The sequence below is a fragment of the Leuciscus leuciscus genome (assembly GCF_965113295.1).
Source record: "Leuciscus leuciscus genome assembly, contig: HAP1_SCAFFOLD_120, whole genome shotgun sequence".
In the NCBI taxonomy this organism is placed as follows: Eukaryota; Metazoa; Chordata; class Actinopteri; order Cypriniformes; family Leuciscidae; genus Leuciscus; species Leuciscus leuciscus.
Window position 1 is genome coordinate 204,040 of NW_028118525.1, and position 22,784 is coordinate 226,823.

Genomic DNA, 22,784 nt, shown 5'->3' on the forward strand with positions numbered 1-22,784 from the left:
ATAATATTATTATTATTATTATTATTATTGTTATTATTATTGTTATTATTATTATTACTATAACATAAAATCACTTGTATTGTGAAACATTTCTTTTGGTTATATTGACTAGTGTTATTCTGGACACAAATTTGATATTTCATTTAATATATTATATATTTCAAATGGTGTAATACACTATGTGTGTGCGTTTTGTTTTAGCACTAATGTACATGTATGCATCTTCAGTCATAGTTTAAAATAGCTATAATTTAATAATTGGTGTGATATTTTTTGCACGGTGCGGCCTGCATGAGTGGAAAGTCTATATGTGAAATTGTTGTTAAATGTAATTGCTTTTATGTTTTATAAACTTTTTTTTTACTCCTATTTTGCAGAAGACGGTGTAACCTGATTTGAGGTAAGATGTTTCTTTTTCATAATGTAGGTATTGTGATAATATAGGCAATAGTGTGTACAGTATAATAAAACATTTGGGAAAGTTGTGAATGTGAGAGATGGTATTAAAGGGACAGTTCACTTTAAAATGAAAATTCAGTCATGATATAATCACTGTCAAGTTGTTTCAAACATGTATGAATATCTTTCTTCTGCTGAACACAATGGAAGATATTTTGAAGAATGTCAGTTTACTGTCCTTTGTGTTCAGCAGAAGAAAAATTCATACAGGTTTGAAACAACTTGAGGGTGAGTATATAATGACAGAATTTTCATTTTAAAGTGAACTATCCCTTTAATATTAAATGACATGGCATCTGACGCACAGAAGCCAATGGGATGTCACTATGCTTATTGGCACTATCCAGTCTTCATTGGCATGTATCAGTGGATAGTGACATCATGTCACTGACATTATCGTGGAACATGTCACTGTATGCTGTGACACCTCCAGTAGTGACTGATAGCTATACTGATGTAATTGTGACAAAAAATCCTAAATAAATAGCCCAATTTTGTGATATTTTAAATATCAATGAATATTTTTTTTCCAAACTTGTTACTTGTGTCATGTCTGTATTTCATTGGCATGCCACTGAATGTTTTATAATACTAATGCTACTTTAGTCAGTAATAGGGATGTTAACCGATGACCGTTTGACCGATGGTTGACCGTATCAACGTTAACCGATCAAAGTTGTCGTTAGTCGGTTAAAAAGAAAAGAAAAAGTGATCTCTAAATTAGGCTATTATAGACAGTAGACTAAACGCTACTACAGTTAGCCATCTCATTCCAAGATCTTTTTATGTGAAGTGAACAAATCCCTCCAGTGATTCCCACACAGACTCATTCGTGGCGGTGCGCCACAGAATCAACACCGGCCGCCACATATTGCGTTTCGTTATAAAAAAATGTTTTACGCAATTTAAAACACGCAGCGTGTTCATTCAGCTGCATTTCCTTTCCCTGCTCTCCCTCCTTCTCTCTGTCACTCACGCGTCTCTCTCACAAGCAATTTTGTGTCTCGTCAAAGCCTTATTTGATCGGTGAGTGATGTACATGACTTATATTACTGAGTGATGTATATTACTGACAGAACGAGCAGAGAGAGATGCCCGGTCGCGCGCACTCTCACCGTCTTCAAACTGTCTTGCTCTCACTCTCGCTTTCTCGCACATATTAATTAAAATCAATTGAGAATTGACACGATGGTAAAAGATCGGAAGACCGAAGTTCCACGTTGAGCATTCGGATATTGTTTTTTTTCTGAATTAGGCTACTGCTGGGTGTTGTGCAAAAAAAAAAAAAAAAATTTACGTTGCCTTATCTTCTCTGAAAAGCGTTCCGCACATTCAGCTGACATAAAAAAATACTTTCAATAAACAAAACAAAACCTACAAGTCCGCTAATGACACGTCCAATTTGCAAACTAATGACTCCTTTGAACTGATTCAACCAAAACAATCTTTTAGTTTAGACTGTTTGCGGTAAATGCAGTTGTATTGTCGAGGTCAAAACTCTAAATAAACTGTGAATCAAATAAACTTAGCCTACTATAAATAATGTTATGTCCTTTTTTTACTCTTACACTGAATGTTTGGATTTTGTGTGAATCATTTTTGATTAATATTTAATATAATAAAGTTCTGTGTAACAGATTAATGCAGATTATTAACGGAGATTATTATTTGTTCTTTGATTACATACAAGTTCCTCGGCGCCGCGTTTGCGGGACTCATGTTTCGCGCTGTAGGGGATTTTTAAAAAGTGACGTGAGTGTGTGTGTGAGCGGGAGGCAGAGAGATGCGACAGAGTTGCGAAATTGCAGGCGCGGCTCGAAATGGATGTTATTTCAAATAGCGCATCATATTTTAAACTAATCGGTTAACCGGTTTCAACCGGCTAATGAGGCTCGGTGGTCGGTCAAGAATTTTTTTTTGTTTTCGCCATCCCTAGTCACTAATGAGGGTGTCACAACATGTTCTGTGACATGTGCTACGACTATATCAGTATCCACATGGCACAACCTATAGTTTTTGCGTGTACAGACCTACAGACATTTTGCGTGTAGTGTTTAATGTTATATGGGTTTCTTTAGTGCAAAATTTAAATTTTACAGTTAGATCCTTAATGTAAATGTTACAAATTCCCACAAATGTTTTCATTTTGCATTAATGTGTGTCTGCATTAAACTTCAAATATCACTGATCTGGCACCAGTTAAACCAGTTACATTTAGGTTTAACAGTTAAAATTTAATTCAACTATTTTATAAGAATAGTAAGTGTAAAGATATAATAGGGTGTAATTGAATATAAATGTAAGACATTTCTCACAGGTTAAAAAAAAAGAGAAAAACTGAATGTGTGTCACTGTAGAACATTTCTCATATCTATCAACAGTTTGAGTTTCTTTTCTTTATTATCTTTATTTTTAATGTAGAGATTTAAACTCATATAATATATAACAGATATATCCAATTTATATTTTTTTCTTAGCATTCAATTGGCATGTTTGTTTGAAAGACCATATTGGGCAGGATGTGGCATAGTGTGTTTTGTCAAGAAATGAAAATTGGGAAAATGTATTTAAAATATAAATAAGGGGAGGAAAATCAGTTTTCATTGTTATAAATATAAAATAAAACACCATATTTTTACCACGAGATGTCAGTATAACCAAGTAAAACAGGGTTGTGCCATCTGTAGTTGGTTTGAGAAGTGTTTTCAGACGTATTGTTATTTTTGTGGATTCAAAGCATGATGCATTGTTGACTATCTTTGGTTTTTAGTTCACTACCATTGTTATCTATAATACAGTGTTTATTTTAAAGGATAAATAGCATGTAAATTAATGTGATTGTCTTTGTGTGTAGAATTAATTCTGTTCTTTTTGGGTATTATGATCAGCTGAGGTGTCCTACCTAAATAGTTAACAATTTGGTAACAAAAAACAAATAATAATACAGAAGTAATTTTTTTAACATTAAAACATTTTACAATCAAATGATCTTAATGCTTGTATATTTATTTCATCTTTGCATATAATGTAATCATTGTAACAGCAAAAAAAACTGTGTTTATCTGTTTTTAGTTTTTCTTTAATATGTTGTTTATTTACTAGAATACAGTAATGTGTAAGTTAATTTATCTTATTGTGTTTTTGTGTGTACAGATGCCACGCACAAAGCAAGCCCGGCGCTCTGAGGCAGCGAAGAAGAGGATGGCGGACCGGATGGGTGCTGATCCTGAAGAGGCTCTGCCACCTCTTAAAAAATTGGCAGAAATAACTGAACGTTGTGTACATCACAACGGGTGTGACAAAATAACTGAACGTTGTGTACATCACAACGGGTGTGAGAAAGCCAATGAGAAAGCCAATGAGAAAGCCAATGAGAAAGCCAATGAGAAAGCCAATGAGAAAGCCAATGAGAAAGCCAATGAGAAATCTGTTAAGAAACACTTTGATAAACCCATTGACAAACCCTTTGACAAACCCATTGAGCCAAAGTCTATTTCAAAAACTAATATGACCATGAATGATTTCTCTGATTTGTGTCCACAGAAATCTTACATCAGAGGCTCTTTACATCAGGGTGCTAAGTGTTTTGGCGACAATAGTGGCAGGCAATGTGCAGCAAACAGTTTAATTGCAATTTTGATGTGCAAGGTGAAAAATGTTTTGCGATGGACCCAGAGTGACCTGAATGATGTTCTGATGCTTGGAAATGACCTGTACAGTACCATGAGAGACGCTGGCAAAATCAACGATCCTATGAATGGCTACATAGAAGTTGCTGAGCTGCCTGACACACACACACTGAATAATTGTTGTTTTTCAATAAAGTATTCTTCTGTGTCATATACTGGGTTGTTTGGAATTAATCGATATGATGAAGGTCTGCAAGGTGTTGCCATGTCATTTGATGATGCATTACATGAAGCATTCCAGAGGTTTGATGCGTGTTTGGTAAACATAAGGCAAACCATATGTGCAGCTGTCAGACAAGGTTCGTGGTATGCAGTGATTGATCCACATGCACGACTCAGTGATGGAACAGTTTCAGCTCGTGGTAAGAGTGTAGTGGTTTTCCATCCTAGCATAGACTCTTTGGTCATTCATTTCAGGAGACTGGGTGCATCCTTGAAAGCATATAATCGTCCATTTGAGGTAACTGGGGTGCAGGCAAATGTGATTGACAACCACAGTCAGCATGATCGATTGGTGTGCCATCCAGTGGTGGAGGAAAATACTGAAGCAGAAAGAGTGAGTAAAGGTGTAAACTCAGAAATGGCAAGTTGCAGTCACTCTATTACTGATTTCATAAGCACAGATCAAATACTTGTGAATGAAACATGTACAGAAGAGAACACAGTAATGTCTCAATTCCCAAGAAATGAAAATGCAGCTGATGTTGACTTTATTTCACAAACTGACAGTGTTTCTTGGACTGATTTCACAAGCACAGATCAAATAAAGAAAACAGGACTGTTTTCTACCTGCCCTAATGAAGATGCAGCTGATGTTGAATTTATTTCTCAAACTGACAGTGTTTCTTTTCAGTTTAGTCCATTAACAGTACAGCAACAAAAAAGTATTTGCTTGAAACTGAACATAGTGCACGTTGTAAAAGAACAGAATAATCCAAATGAGATTGTTGAAATGGCTGAACCTTGTGAAACCAAAGATATTGTGGGTGATGGTAACTGCTTTTTCAGATCAGTAGCTTATGTTGTAAGTGGAAGTGAACGAGAACACAGAAAACTTAGACGTTCTGTTGTAACACACATTCTCCAGAATGCAGGAAGGTACAGTCAGTATCTCAGACAAGGACACACTTCAGTTGCAAACTACATTGACAGTTCTAGAATGAAATATGTCGGAACTTGGGCAACAGAGCTGGAAATACAAGCAGCCAGTGATTTAATTGGTGTGGACATATTTACATTCAGTGAAGAGAAATGGCTTAAATATTCAGCCTCAAATTTGTTATCTAATAGTAATAGCTGTCAACACAAGGGGATTTACTTGAAACATGTTAATAGCTGTCATTATGAAGTTGTTGTATGTGTAAAAACAAAAGATGGTAGTTGTTCTTCAATTTGTAAATCACCATTTGAAGCTTCAGTGTTCAATGCATCATTAAATGCTAAGTCAGACCCACGTAAGCTTTATAGACAGAAAGTCCAATACTGCAGTAATCAGGACTTAAAAGAGGGTAAAAAAATGGAGGCAAAGAAAAGATATAATGATGAAATGTACAAAGAGAAAAAACATAAATCCAGCATTGAAAAGTACAAGCAGAATAAAGAGTTTCAAGAAAAAGTAAAGAAATATAGCACAGATAAATACAAAGAAGACATATCACACAGACAATCAGTCAAACAGTACAGCATTGACAAATACAAAGATGACATATCACACAAACAATCAGTCAAACAGTACAGCATTGACAAATACAAAGAAGACATATCACACAGACAATCAGTCAAACAGTACAGCATTGATAAATACAAAAAAGACATATCACACAGACAATCTGTCAAAGAGTACAGTATTAAAAAATATAATGAAAGTGAAATGCACAAGTCTAATGTGATTGATTACAACACAGAAAAGTATAAAAATGATATTAGTTTTGCCAGTAGTATTAAAATTAGAAATGCTGAAACTCGACGAGATGCACAAATTAAAAGGAAAGAGATTGACTGTGTAATTGAACAATTTAAAGAAAAAATATCAACAGGTCCTGACTATGTCTGTTCAGTTTGTCATCGTTGTTGCTTTAAAATGCAAGTCAAACGTTGTAAAATAAATAAATATGTACAAAAATCGGTCCATGCTGGCTATATTGCAGAAAAATGTATAACACTGAATTATCTGCATACGTGTAATAAAACCTGCGGTGAAGATTGTGTTTATAAAAATACTCCAGCTGAATCTCTGTGGATTTGTCACACATGTGATAGAAAGATTAGTGAAGGTAAAATGCCTGCTGAAAGTGTAGCAAATAATCTCACTCTGGATCCAATTCCTGTTGAATTGAGCTGTTTAAACTCACTTGAAGCACATCTAATAGCAATGCATATTCCATTCATGAAGATGCTGGCTTTACCACGAGGTGGACAGAATGGGGTTCATGGACCAGTGACTTGTGTTCCATCTAATGTGATAGATGTGGTGAATGTTTTACCAAGATCAGAAAATGATGATTTAATGATACGAGTAAAACTTAAGAGGAAATTGACGTACAAAGGACATTATGAATATAAATTTGTGCACACTGATCATGTCAAAACTGCTTTGGCATACTTAAAAGAAAATAACAAATGGTATACGGATGTAGAGTTTAATGAAACTTGGATTAACCCTCTAAGTAAAACAGAAGAACAGATCACTGATCAAAGTGATAACAATGAACAAGATTTGGATGCATGTCAGGACATGTGTGTTGATAAAGAGCACAATATTGAGAATGAGGATGAAGAGATCACTGATGAAACACTTCATGATCGACAGCAACATGGTTTGTTTATGGATTCATGTTTACAGCCAGTAGACATTGCACAAGAGGTTCTAGATCAACATTTTGATGGAATTATGTCACTTGCACCAGCAGAGGGCAATAATCCAGTGAGAATGTTAATGGATGAAACTAATGAAGCCAAATGTTTTCCAGTTCTCTTCCCAAAAGGAACAGGTACATTTCATGATCAACGACCTGAAAAATTAACGCTGTCTAGATATTTAAATAATAGAATCCTAAATGCAGATGGACGTTTTGCTCAAAATCTAGACTATATATTTTATGGACAATATTTGTCTGAGCTTAATCAAGTTATTTCAAATGTATCTATTACTTTGCGAAAAGGCCATGACACAAGCAACAAAACAAAAATTACTGCAGAAATGCTGACAAACAAAGAGTCATTGCAAAAGATTTTAAATTTTGATCAGGGTTATAAATTCTTGAAGCCAGTGAGAGGGAGTCCTGTTTTTTGGCAAAGTGTTCAAAAAGATTTGTTTGCAATGGTGAGACAATTAGGTATCCCAACATGGTTTTGCTCATTTTCATCAGCAGACTTGCGGTGGCCAGAGCTAATGCAATCTATTGTGAAAAAAGAGGGCTGTGAAACTCCTATTGATGAACTGGACTGGTCTGATAGATGTGAAATGCTTAAACGCAATCCTGTAACTGCTGCCAGAATGTTTGATCATCGATTTCATTGCTTTCTAAAAGATGTGATCATGTCGCCAGCCCAGCCAATTGGAAAAATAATAGATTATTTCTATCGAATTGAATTTCAACAGCGTGGATCCCCTCATACACATTGTCTCTTTTGGGTTGAAAATGCACCTCAAGTGGACAGAGATGAAGATGATGAAGTTGTAGCATTTGTTGATCAATATGTCACTTGTGAAATGCCACCTGAACAGGAGGAAGACATGCATGAAATTGTGAGCACTGTCCAACAACACAGCAAAAGACATTCAAAAACATGTAAAAAAAAAGGAACTGTGTGTAGATTTAACTTTCCACGTCCACCAAGCAACAATACTTTCATTACAAGAAGCAGCAAGAGTGATAAAGATGAAAAAGAAACAGATGATGAAAAAAATGAAAGTAAATGCAAAAAGACAAACAACTGCCAAGAAATATCAAAAGAGCTAGCTGAAGCTATAATGAAAAGAGTGAGAGAATGTTTGTTGAATAGTGATGCTGTCTTTGACTCAGTTGACTCTATGTTTGCATCTATTGGTATAAATCAGGAGACATTTGAAATGGCTTACAATAAAATGACGAAAAAAACAAGTGTTGTGTTGAAAAGAAAGCCAAATGATGTATGGGTGAATCAATATAACCCAGATCTTTTACGATGCTGGAATGCAAACATGGACATACAGTTTGTTGTTGACGCTTATTCATGTATAGTATACATAATTTCGTATATTTCCAAAGCTGAGAGAGAAATGGGATTGCTGTTGGCTAACGCTCAAAAAGAATCACACAATCAAGGTAATATGGATGCTAAACAGGCTTTAAGAAAACTAGGAAGTGTGTTTTTACATAATCGAGAGGTCTCAGCTCAAGAGAGTGTGTATCGACTGACTAACATGAAACTAAAAGAAGGATCAAGGAAAGTGGTGTTTATTCCAACTGGTACTAATCAAATAAGAATGAGTGTACCCTTAAACACCATACATAAAAAAGCTGAATGTGGAGAAGATGATGGCGATGGCATTTGGATGAAAAGCATCTCAGACAGATACAGAGCCCGTCCACATACAGATGAATTCAGTGGAATGTGTTTAGCAACCTTTGCATCAGAATACAGAGTTTTGACTGCATCTGAAAAATGTTCAGACAGAGTAAGACTGGAAAATGACATGGGGTATGTGAGAAAAAGAACTCGTACAGACTCTGCCATTGTGCGATATGCTCGTTTTTCACCCACTAAAAATTCTGAAAATTATCATCAAAGTATTTTAGAATTGTTTTTGCCTCATTTTGTGCGAGATCAATTGAAACCAACGAATTTCACTACATATAAGGATTTTTATGAGACTGGATTTGTAACAATTTCAGATGATCAGCTTGAGTCAGTCAAAATGATAGTGGACCGTAATATGGGAAAGTTTGAGAAAGAAGCAGACACAATACAAAGAGCTCAAGATGATCTAGAACAACATGGACCAATGGAAGATGCTTGGGCCCAAATCTGTCCAGAAGCAGAACTTGAACGTCTCGAATGTCTGGAGAGTAAGAAAGACCAAATAGAAACAGAAGAAGGTGATGATATCATTCCTGATCTATTACCAAAAGTGGGTACTTCCAAAATAGAAAACAATCCATCAGCAATGACTAAGCAAGATGCCATGGATTTACTGCGTTCTTTGAATGAAAAGCAGTCAGAAGTCTTTTACAAAGTGCGGCAATGGTGTTTAGCAAAAGTGCAAGGTGAAAATCCAGATCCATTTCATGTGTTCATATCTGGTCCAGGAGGTGTTGGAAAATCAGTACTGATTAAAGCCATCTATTATGAAGCCTCTCGCATACTTTCAAAGTTAACAGACAACCCAGATGAGACACATGTGCTATTAAGTGCTCCTACTGGTGTGTCCGCGTATCAGATTAATGGGTCTACAGTACATTCCAGTCTCTGCATTGGAATAAATGCTTCACTGCCATATCAACCACTTGGAGATGAAAAAATGAATTCCCTGAGAGCCAAACTTGGAAAACTGCAGATATTAATAATTGATGAAATTTCAATGGTTGATCATAAACTTCTAGCATATATTCATGGAAGATTAAGACAGATCAAACAAACAGGTGATTACTCTGCATTCGGAAAAGTTTCTGTCATAGCAGTTGGAGATTTTTATCAGCTGTCTCCTGTCAAAGGAAAACCACTTTACACCGAACCAGTGAACAGTGTGAATCTTTGGGAAACTAACTTTAGTTTGGTTGTACTTACAGAGATCATGCGTCAGAAGGACAAACAGTTTGCAGAATTATTAAATCGTTTAAGGCAACGTAAAAAAGATGAAGTTATGCTTGAAGAAGATATTACTATGCTAAAATCATGTGAAACAGGTGATGGTGATGAGAGTACAGATATCCATATTTATGCTACTAATAGTGAGGTTGATGAACATAACCTAAAAATGGTGCACAAAATATGCTCTGACACAGTTACTGTGAACGCCCAGGATTTTGAGAGAAATGCTAAAACTGGCCGAATGGAAAAAAAGGATGGGTTTCATCTCAGAGTTCACAACAGTTCTTTGGAAAAAACACTTGAATTAGCGATCAATGCTCGAGTAATGCTACTGAAAAATATCAATGTATCAGATGGTCTTGTGAATGGAATTTTTGGAACAATTAAAGAATTCTATTATGAAAATGATGAAATATTTCCATCAAAAATATACATTGAATTTGATGATGAACGAGCTGGTAAAGAAGCTAGAGGTAAAAATCCATGTGTAAAACCTGGACTGGAGAAAAGCACAGCAATTGAGCCTGAAGAAGAGAAAGTAACAAGCAGTGGTGGTGTGAGGAGACAGTTTCCTTTGAAATTGGCATGGGCTTCCACAGTTCACAAAGTGCAAGGTCTGACAGTGAACAAAGCTGTTGTTTCATTGAAAAAGATATTTGCTCCAGGACAAGCATATGTAGCATTAAGTCGAGTGACCTCTCTTGATGGTCTTATAATAGAAGATTTCACAGAGAAAGCTATTTTTGCAAAAGACAACATTGAGGAAGCTCTACAGAGAATGCCTCCTTTCATTGATCCATGTGAAACCACAGAAAACATACAATTTCAAATAATGCTACACAATGTCCAAGGGCTCATTCCACATATTTTAGATATTCGGCAAGATAACAGATTTTGTCAAGCAGATATGATTTGTGTAACAGAGACGTGGCTAAAGCCAAACTATTCGGAGAACGATGTCAGTCTTTCTGGATACCACTTCCATGGCAAACCACGAAGTGTTGCATATGACACAAGTGAAGATGTTTTTGCTACACTTAAAAAGGAAAATCATGGTGGTGTTGGCATATATCACAGAGAGAATGTAAAAGCTTCTTTAGTTCATTTACCATGTATTAACATTGAATGTCTAATGTGCCATACACAAGACTTAAACACAACTGTAGCAGTCGTGTACAGACCATCATCATATAACATGCCGTTATTTAGAGAGAACTTGATTACCTTAATTCATCAAATAAACTGCTTATCAGGTGGAAAAATAATTCTAGGAGATTTCAATGAAAACATTTTCAGTAAATCAACTATTCATGATGTCATGCAGCATTTTGGCTTCACACAAATTGTTGAAAATGCAACAACTGAAAATGGCACATTAATTGACCATATATATATTAAAGATATTAACTTAAATAAAATAAAGATTGACATTATGCCCACGTACTTCAGCTATCATGACTGTGTTGTGCTGAAGTGGCTGTTATAATGAAACGTCCAACCAGAAGGGGGGAGGGGGATACAGAGGTGGAAGAATAACACTGGACGGCCTCTGTGGGAATTCTTGCTGCCTTCACGTGCTATCAGAATTAGTGCAAATATTTTTTTTAGAGTTGGAAATTTAACATAATAATTATTGTTGATCAATAAGATTTACGAAATAAGAATCACTATAGATGCTTTCAAAAATACTATTTTTCTGTACAACAAAACACATGAACATGTCAAACCAATAATAATGGCTTATGAAGTCAGAAATAGGACATTTCTGAAAGAAATAGATAAGAATCAGATACTATCAAAAGTACAATTTTTTTGTAGAACAAAACACATTAACATGTCAAACTCATAATCATGGCATAAGAAGTCTGAAATAATACATTTCCGATAGCACGTGAAGGCAGCATTAGACATTGGGATTGTTAGTGGGTGTTAAGGCCACCTACAATACATTTCCATATTCCTGTTGAATTATTATAATGTTAATATTTTATTATTTAAATATACATGTCAAAATTTATATATTTTTTAAATTAAATGGCCTTAACACCCACACAAACATTTTATATTTTTTTATTTATTTATTCATTCATTAATTCATTCATTCATTCATTTTATTTATTTATTTGATGTATTTTATTGTTCAAAATGTCTGTGTAATGTCATTTTACAATGAATATATATGGAGACCTGCATCATACAGTTGGCTAATTTATACTAAAGCACTTCAAAAGGTTAATATTTGCAGCAAAACAATAAATGACAAGATATATAAAAAAGAAGAAAAGACAAAGATGAACTTTAAGAAATATTACAATATCTTTGCAGCTTCATTCTCATCATATTCCAACACTTCAAGTATTGATTAACAGGTAAGACTATTTTTATCTTTTAAATTGGTTATAACTTTCATTGCTCTGTAATATATGTTTTTGGTATAAGGGTATTCTATTAAATACATGCTTGCTTTAAGCACAATGTTTTATAAGTACATAATTCATTTGTATATATATTTTTTAAATACATATAAATAAAAAAAATTGTATAAAAAAAATCCTAATCACATCCTCATTGTCTATAGGTACATTAAATGTCTTACGCTGGTTGATGACCAGATCATCTTCATTATTAGGACAATATTCAACTCCACAACCAGCTGAAGATTACATTCTACAAATCAAGGAAACAGTTTGACTGTAGACAACAATGTCCAGATCATCACATCACCATCACCATCACCATCATCATCACCATCGTGGACTACATCTGTGTGGCTCAGTTCAGCATTCAGATTAATCACAGTGCAAGGTAATTTTTCTACTGTTCTCTGTTTATTTTTGTAACTTTGAGCTCATTGCACCTTTAGCTTTCTGTTCTTGGCTCTCAAAAGAGGAAATCAACATAATCCAGTTATTTTACATTGCCATGTGTTGAACATTCTGAAACGCTTATCCCCAGTTTTTGTGTTTCGCAGGGCCAATCTTGTCTTTGATTGATGGAATTGTAGTGGTGTTGTCCTGCATAGACTGAAGCCCTGACCACACTGTCATCTCTGAGGATTGTCCTATGAGCTGACTGTCCATTGAATTATTGTCATGGGACAAAATGGATTGTCACGTTAAAAGATCTTCAGTTTCCACTGGTTCAGCCAACTTACAAGGTGTCTTCATCTCTGCTGGTTCAGCCCAGTCGTTACATGTCTTTGTTGCTCTGCTTCAGTCCAATTCCACGTCATCTTCATCACCGCTGGTCCTGCCCAGCTCTAAGTCTGTTTTGCTGCAGCTGCTCACAGCTCTAAGTCTCCTTCATCACCATCTCTGCCTGAATCTACACTGTTCACAATTACACCTGTGTCAGTCTGGCTCATGGTTCCACCTTGCCTCTTACCTCCTCTAAGTCATCCTTTGTCTCCTCCCTCCATCATGTCCACTGTGTTGTTTCATTTAGCCAGATCCTGGGTCTCATTGGTCTTTGTCTGCTCATTGCTAACATCTGTTACCTCTGTTGAAAATTTTGCAGCACGAGCACAACATTTCTGGTAGTGTGTGATTGGGGGGAATCAAGTTACAATAGTATTCTGTTTCCTTTCATTATCATGTTCAGTTTCACTTTCCATGTCAACACTTGCTCAAGTTCTTGTTTGTTGTTATATATATATATATATATATATATATATATATATTTTTTTTTTATTAATGTAGGCCTACAGTACTTAATAACTATACTTTTTATTAAATGTTATTTTTGCTTTTAAAATTGACTTTTTCTTCAATGCATTCAAAAAGAATGAATTAATGAATGAATGGTTTATTTTTTTAATTTTATATTATGTAATTTCACATTTAATTTGGATTTCTGTTTTACTCTATAATTCTTCTTTAATGTATTTAACAACTGCACTTTTTATTGAAAATAATACTATTTAATTTCAAAATATTTTTTCAATGTATTCGAATGAATTAATTAATTTATATTTAATGTTTTTAAAATTAATTTTTATATGATGTAATTTCAGACTTCTTTTTGACTATTTATTGCCTCATTAATGTACTACTTAAGAACTATACTTTTTATTGAATGTTATTTTTTCTTTGAAAATGTTTTCAGTTCATTTAAAAGGAATGAATGAATGCTTTATTTTTTTTGTTGTATTTTTAGTTTCATTTATATATTCTGCAATTTCACATATTTCACACTTCAAAATTATTTTCATTTAATATGCAATACAGTTTTGAACATTAACACAAATACTTTTCTACTTTAATATGTGCAAACAATTGAAATGAATGAATGAATATTTATTTACAACTATTGGACATTTTTCAAATATTTTCTTATGGTTTGTTTAAAAAAAATTATTATGCTTTTGTTGGTTACTATTTAACTTTTTTATTTTGATAAGTAGTGTTTTAAATTGTATTTGTAGATTCTGTCATATCAAATATTAATACTGCACAATTATGTATTTTCATTTAATGTGATTACTAAATATTTTTTTTTTTTTTACTACAGAGACATACTTCACCGAAAAATGTAAATTGAATGAATGAATTAATTGATTTCATATTACCTATTTTCATATGCATTGTTTTAAAATAAACATTGTATTATTCCATCAATAAAATGACTTGGTTTGATTCCATGTATTTTTTTTATGACACATTTTCCATATTAACTCTAATAAAAATGTTTAAATACACACATATATATATATGAAATAAATGGTAGGTAAAAAAAATGCTTATTACAGGTTTCCTGTTTAAAACACAATTTTCAATTGTCATTATAATCTTATAATTTTATTGATAAAAATATGCCCCAAATCATCAATAAATGGTAAACCTTAAAATTTCTGATTTGTAATGTTATTATAATGATTTTTTTAAAGATTAAATATGATTTCAAATTAAATTAGTGACAATATTAGCGAGCAGAATGTAATAATAAGTGATCCTCTACTGCCATCTAGTGGGAATTTCAGAGAATTTTCCATAAAAAATAGGAAAATTATCATTCTTGACCTTTTTAACTTTTATAAAAGCACATATTACCCAATCTCCATGAAATGTTGCATGCTTGTTTACAGTCATATGTCTATTTTACTATTGTAATTCCTAGAGTTGTAAACATTTGACATTTATGCTTCTTGTAATGTACAGCTGACACAAAGAGCATAAAAAGGATACGCTAAAACAGAGAAAAGAGAACCTTAAACAATAATACTTGATACAGTTTTACACATGTGTACACACACACAATATGTTGTAATGAGATATGTTATTGTGAAAATAATTTTTAATGGTCATTAAGTATTTCACTTTTTTGTTTGTGATCCAATAATTTAAAACTATATTACAGTACATTGTAATAATGCAAAATAGCTTTAATAATTTCTTTGTTCCCACGCTGAAAGCTGAAAAAAAAACATAAAAAATACTGTAAATGTAATCCTGCTGCTCCCTCTAGTGGACAACAGTGGTATTAAAGCCTCCATCTTACAGTTGAAATTATTGTTAGTTTAGATTTTACTGTGAACCCTCTTAGCATCAGAAGTCCATAAAATGTTGCATGTTTCTTCAAAATGACTTGTTCTCCACATGTACAAAGCTTTGTGAAGTTTATACTTTATGCAAACAATATATAGCGATGTTACTAATTATAGGCAATATCAGATTTATAAATAAATATAAATATAAAGTATTAAAATCCTTAGTGCAAGTCTTCTTTTTGTAATATCATTTTCAGGGTTTAACTTCATTATACTGTACCACAATTGAGAATATGGTTTTAGGTCTTGAGGAGAATGATATACCACATTCTAGAATAAATTACCAAGATTCTAGCATGATTTACCTTGATACACCACATTCTAGTATTATTTACTATGATTTACCATGATTCTAGCGTGATTTACCATGATTTACCATATTACAAGCAATTATGTGAAGTGTCAGTGCAAATGAAGTGATAAACACTGACAAAATATGATTGTGTTATAATAGTTATTGTTATATAAATTATTTTTAGTGTCTTAATATGAATGTGAGTACATGTGAAAAGCACATGTGAAAAGACTACATTAATAAGTAGAATGTCCAGAAGAGAACACTAGAAGACCACTTATTGGCTCATTTTCACTTTAAACCTCTTGATTTTCACCAGTTTTCTGCACTAAAGCAAACCAGTTTTTCCATGTCAACTGCATAATGTATGCTTACACTCACACACACCCACACACACACCCACACACACACACACACACACACACACACACACACACACACACACACACACACACACACACACACACACACACTAATACTTTAACAGATGGATTTTGACTAAATGTAATTGTAAATGTTAAAATAATGATTTTATAAAGTCTAAATATGAATTATAGAAACAATATGACAAAATAACTATTTTAAACAGCAGGGGGCAGTAAAATACCACTTATTGGCTTAATATGCCATTGTATTCATATCATTTTCACCTTTTTAAACTGTTATAGAGTCAAATTTTGTCCGATCTGTCTGAAATTTTTCATGCTTGTTCAGAGTGATATTTCACATGTTCTGACTTGTTTTTAAGAAGATCTGAGCATCTTAAAAGATATAAGCTTTCGGGGACACTTGGTCAATGCCACATTTTGAAGTGACCCTATTATAGACATCCATATGAAGTAGTTCAACTTTTTCTGATAATTACTGATCTAGAGAGTCCAGAGAATTGTACTGCACTAGTTTTGAACATTATTATATGAAAATGATATGATCATGGATGGAAAAGACCATTTACAGCCAATACAGGCAATTTACCATAGGTAATATATGGTTTTAAAGCTTTTTAACAGTTATAGCGCCACCTTTGGTCCGATCTCCATAAAATTTGGCATGCTTGTTAATGATGTTATGTCACATATGCTCACCAATTTTTGTGAAGTTCTGAGTTTTCATTTAGGATTTATAGGCTTTTTAATGTATTTTGCCACGCCCATTTTATAAATGACCCTATTACAGCCATCCAAATGCAAAAGTTCAACTTTTTTTTGATAATTATTGATCTGGAGAGTCCAGAGAATTGTCCTAGACTGGTCTGGTTCCGATCGGGCAAAAAACCTAGGACTAGTTCGCAAAAGTAGGTTTTTTACATATTCATGAATATTTAATGAACTGTTTGATTGACAGCAATGGTTCTTGAGGCAAAGTTGTTCAGCATGAGCAGATCTATCAAATGATATGCATTTTGTGACGATAAGAATAACACCACGTGATTACAGAGCCATAAAACTCGTTAGCGCCAACTAGTGGCCGATTTCTTTCAAAATTCTTACAGACCTCCAGGGCCATGAGTCGAACATGCCCACCGAGTTTCGCTCCGATCGGACTTCGTTAACGGTGCTCAAACCTCATTGGCCAATGGCGGCCATGTTTTTTGAGATACGCCAATATCCTTATAGACATACATGGCCCCTTGGGCCAAGACACTGCATACCAAATTTCAAGTCATTCGGAAAAACGGTCAGGTGTCTATACGTTTTTTTTATTTTATAGCGCCACCATGTGGCCAATCGATGCAATTTTTTTACTGTGACCTCAGATTGACCTCCTACACATGTGTACCAAGTTTGGTGAAGTTTACTCATTTACTTCTTGAGTTATAGCCATTTTAGTAAAATAGGCTCCTCCCACAACGTTAATTTTATGCCCCCTAGCGACCATGAATCAAAATTTCGACTTTTTTTATATAATTATTGATCTTCAGACTCCAGAGAACATTTCTGCACTGGTTTGGTTCCGATCAGACAAAAAACCTAGGACTAGTTCACAAAAGTAGGTTTTTGACAAAATTCAAAATGGCGGAAAATCTATCATGACGGAAATGAAATCGGAGATATACGTTTTGTTCGTCAGGCGTCCAGCTTTCCAATGATATAAGACACTTGAGTCTACGACTTACGGTCTAGGAGTTATGAGCTGTTTCGCGCTTTTGGTTGCTATAGCGCCACCTATGGGCCAATCGGGGTCAAAATCTCTGAACCTCTCCTCGATTTTTGTACTACCATCTGGCGAAGTTTCAATGCTCTAGCCCTTACGGTTTGGGCTGCACGATGCGTTTTACGGCAGAAGAATAATAATAATAATAATAATTAAAGCTGCAAGCAGCATTTAGCGGGGTTCAAGCATTTAAGGCCTTTAAGCACAAAAGCATCAAAAGTTATTAAGTTTTATTTAGCAAGCATGTAACCACTGACATAATAGATGGAAAAGACCATTTACAGCAAATACAGGCAATGTACCAAAGGAAATATATGGTTTTAAAGCTTTTTATAGCAGTTATAGTGCAATCTATGGACCGATCTCCATAAAATTGTTTACTGTGACCTCAAATTGAACCCATACACATGTGTACTGAGTTTGGTGAAGATATATCATTTACTTCTTGAGTTACAGCCATTTTAGTAAAATAGGCTCCTCCCACAATAATTGACCACATTCTAGTATTATTTACTATGATTCTAGCATGATTTACATAGTTTACCATGATTTTATCTTAGTTTACCTTGATTTACCATATTCTAGCATGATTTACCATGATATACTACATTCTAGTATGATTTACCATTGTTTACTGTGATTCTAGCATGGTTTACCATAGTTTATCATGATTTATCATAGTTTACCATGATTTACCCTGTTCTAGCATGATTTACCATGATATACCACATTCTAACATGATTTACCATAGTTTACCATGGTTTACCTTGATACACCACATTATAGTATTATTTACTATGATTTACCATGTTTCTAGCAATTATGTGAAGTGTCAGTGCAAATGAAGTGATAAACACTGACAAAATCTGATTGTGTTATAATAGTTATTGTTATATAAGTGATTTTTAGAGTCTAAATATGAATGTGAGCACATGTGAAAAGACTTCATTAATAAGTAGAATGGCCAGCAGAGGGCAGAAGAAGACCACTTACTGGCTCACTTTCACTTTAAACTTCATGATTTTCACCAGTTTTCTGGACTAAAGCAAACCAGTTTTTCCATGTTAACTCAATAATGCATGCTTACACACACACACACACACACACACACACACACACACACACACACACACACACACACACACACACACACACACACACACACACACACACAGAGAGAGAGAGAGAAATAGACATACACAAATACAAATATGTTTTTAATATTTTGGAATATGTTATTGAGAAAATATATTTATTGGTCTATTAGAATTCCTTTGTGATCTAATAATATAAAAAAGAAAAGAAAAAAAAAAGAAAAAAAGATAGCTTTTTAAAGCATTTGTTTGTTTCCCAATACTGAAAACTAATGAAAAGATCATATGTAATACTGCTGCTCCCTCTAGTGGACAGTGGTATTTCAGCTTCCATCTTACAGTTGAAGTGATTGAATGAATTAATGGGAATTTGGTTTTTCACTTGTATCTCGGGAACCAGAAGGCGGAAAATTCTGAAACTCAGAGCATAGATAGTGCTTGAGGAGCCCTGTTGAATGAGACCATCAATTATTTACTATGATTTACCATGTTTCTAGCGTGATTTACCACATTACTAGCAATTATGTGAAGTGTCAGTGCAAATGAAGTGATAGACACTGACAAAATATGATTGTGTTATAATAGTTATTGTAATATAAGTGTTTTCCATGTTAACTCAATAATGCATGCTTACACACACACACACACACACACACACACACACACACACACACACACACACACACACACACACACACACACACACACACACACACACACAAATACAAATATGTTTTCAATGTCTTTAGGATGTGTTATTGTGAAAAAATATTTTAATGGTCTAACCATTTCATATATGTCATTGTGATCTATATTATCAGTCCAATAATATTTAAAAAAAAATAGCTTTAACCATTTGTTTGTTGGCCAAAGCTGAAAGCTGATAAAAAGATTAATACTATGTCTAATACTGCTGCTCCCTCTAGTTGACAACAGTGGAATTACAGCCTCGATCTTACAGTTGAAGTGTTTGAATGAATGAATGGGAATTTGGTTTTTCATTTATATCTCGGGAACCAGAAGGCGAAAAATTCTGAAATTCAGAGCATAGATAGTGCTTGAGGAGCCCTGTTGAATGAGACCATCACGGTGTTTTTGGGCGATTGGGGCAGGGACTATTGAGGGAATATTGCATATATATTGAGGCTTTTATCTCTGGAATGCCCAGGGCAAATTACACCACATTTGAATCGAAGTTAGCCAAGGATGGGCCCTTTCCAACGAGCTCTCACACAAGGTTCGGGGTGGTCTGGGTCGGGAGTTACGGCGGTTCAAAATCGGGGGTCCGCGGTCTAGCGATCCGCGGGGGGGGCGCGCTCCCGAGGCCCGCGACGACACGTTTCGATCAAGAGCGTGGAGAGGACCTTACCATAAAAATTTGAGCGCGCAATGACTTTCCGTTTTCGAGTTATGAATGAATTTGTATTCGGGGGCGTGGCTTAAATGCCGTTATACTTTCGTTTCATTTCATTCACTTACTTTCGTCCATTTCCATATCTCAGTGTAACACAATTGTCAATAGTAATACTCAATAGATGAGTTTTGACAAAATGTGATTGTAAATGTTAAAATAATGATTTTATAAAGTCTAAATATGAATTTTATAACAATATTAGGGAGTAGTATGATGAAATGACAGCAGGTGGCAGTAAAATACCACTTATTGGCTTAATATGTCATCATATTCATATAAAATCACCTTTTGAAGAAGTTAAACTTTTTTTCTGATAATTATTGATCTAGAGAGTTCAGAGAATTGTGCTGCACTGGTTTTGAACATTATGATATGAACATTATACGATAATATATAGAAGACACTATTTACAGCAAATACAGGCAATTTACCATAGGAAATATATGGTTTTAAAGCATTTTAACAGTTATAGCGCCAACTATGGTCCGATCTCCATAAAATTTTCCATGCTTCTTTAGCAGGTTATGACACATATGCTCATCAATTTTTGTGAAGTTCTGAGTTTTCGTTTAGGATTTATAGGCTTTTGAGTGCATTTTACCACGCCCATTTTCTTTATGACCCTGTTATAGCCATACGAAAAATGCAAAAGTTCAACTTTTTTTTGATAATTATTGATCTAGAGAGTCCAGAGAATTGTCCTAGACTGGTCTGGTTCCGATCGGGCGAAAAACCAGGGACTAGTTCGCAAAAGTAGGTTTTTAACATATTCATGAATAATTAATTAATGGTTTGATTGACATTAGTGGTTCTTGAGGCAAAGTTGTTGAGCATGAACAGATCTATCAAATGATATGCATTTTATGACGATAAGTATAACACCACGTGATTACAGAGCCAAAAAAACTCGTTAGCGCCAACTAGTGGCCGATTTCTTTCAAAATTCTTACAGACCTCTAGGGCCATGAGTCGAACATGCCCATCGAGTTTCGTTCCGATCGACGTCCGTTAACCTTGTCTTATAGGTGCTCAAACTTCATTGGCTGATGGCGGCCATGTTTTTTGAGATACACCAATGTCCTCATAGACATACATGGCACCTTGGACCAAGACACTGCATACCAATTTTCAAGTCAATCGGACTAACGGTCAGGTGGTTATAGCCTGTTTTATGTTTTTTTCATAATATAGCGCCACCATGTTGCCATTCGCCGCGTTTTTTTTACTGTGACCTCAAATTGACCTCTTACACATTTGTACCGAGTTTGGTGAAGATACCTCATTTACTTCTGGAGTTATAGCCGTTTTAGTAAAATAGGCTCCTCCCACAACATACATTTGGGCGCCCCTTAGCGACCGTGAATGGAAATTTCAACTTTTTTTCGATAATTATTGACATTCAGACTCCAGAGAACATTTCTGCACTAGTTTGGTTCCGATCGGGCAAAAAACCAGGGACTAGTTCGCAAAAGTAGGTTTTTGACAAAATTCAAAATGGCGGAAAATCTATCATGGCGGAAATGAAATCGGAGATATACGTTTTGTTCGTCAGGCATCCAGCTTTCCAATGATATAAGACACTTGAGTCTACGACATACGGTCTAGGAGTTATGAGCAGTTTCGCGCTTTTGGTCGCTATAGCGCCACCTATGGGCCATTCGAGGTCATAATTTGATAACCTCTCCTCGATTTTTGTACTACCATATGGCAAAGTTTCAAAGTTCCAGCTCTTACGGTTTGGGCTGTACGATGCGTTTTACGGCAGAAGAAAAATAATAATAAAAATCAGGACAATTACAATAGGGTTTCAGCACTTCGTGCTTGAACCCCTAATTAAAGCTGCAAGCAGCATTTATCGGGGTTCAAGCAGTTAACGCCTTTAAGGCCTTTAAGCACACAAGTATCAAAAGACATTAAGTTTTATTTAGAAAGCATTTAACAACTGACATAATAGACGGAAAAGACCATTTACAGCCAATACAGGCAGTTTACCATGGGAAATATATGGTTTTAAAGCTTTTTAACAGTTATAGCGCCACCTTTGGTCCGATCTCCATAAAATTTGCCATGCTTGTTAATGATGTTATGTCACATATGCTCACCAATTTTTGTGAAGTTTTGAGTTTTCATTTATGATTTATAGGCATTTTAGTGTATTTTGCCACGCCCCTTTTATAAATTACCCTATTACAGCTACCCAAATGCAAAAGTTAAACTTTTTTTCAATAATTATTGATCTAGAGAGTCCAGAGAATTGTCCTAGACTGGTCTGGTTCCGATCGGGCGAAAAACCAAGGACTAGTTCGCAAAAGTAGGTTTTTAACATATTCATGAATATTTA

The 22,784-nt window shown here is 34.6% G+C and overlaps 1 protein-coding gene across 1 annotated transcript; it reads left to right on the forward strand.

Annotated features, from left to right (window-relative positions):
• Positions 1 to 375: 375 nt before the first annotated feature.
• LOC309491357 (uncharacterized protein) lies at positions 376 to 12,934 on the forward strand (the record flags this gene model as incomplete). Its single annotated transcript, XM_082190385.1, has 6 exons — positions 376 to 400; positions 3,613 to 4,795; positions 9,026 to 9,199; positions 9,440 to 9,585; positions 12,571 to 12,746; positions 12,913 to 12,934. Exons 2-6 carry the CDS (start codon positions 3,613 to 3,615, stop codon positions 12,932 to 12,934), a joined length of 1,701 nt encoding a protein of 566 aa, XP_082046511.1. The 5' UTR covers positions 376 to 400.
• Positions 12,935 to 22,784: the final 9,850 nt, after the last annotated feature.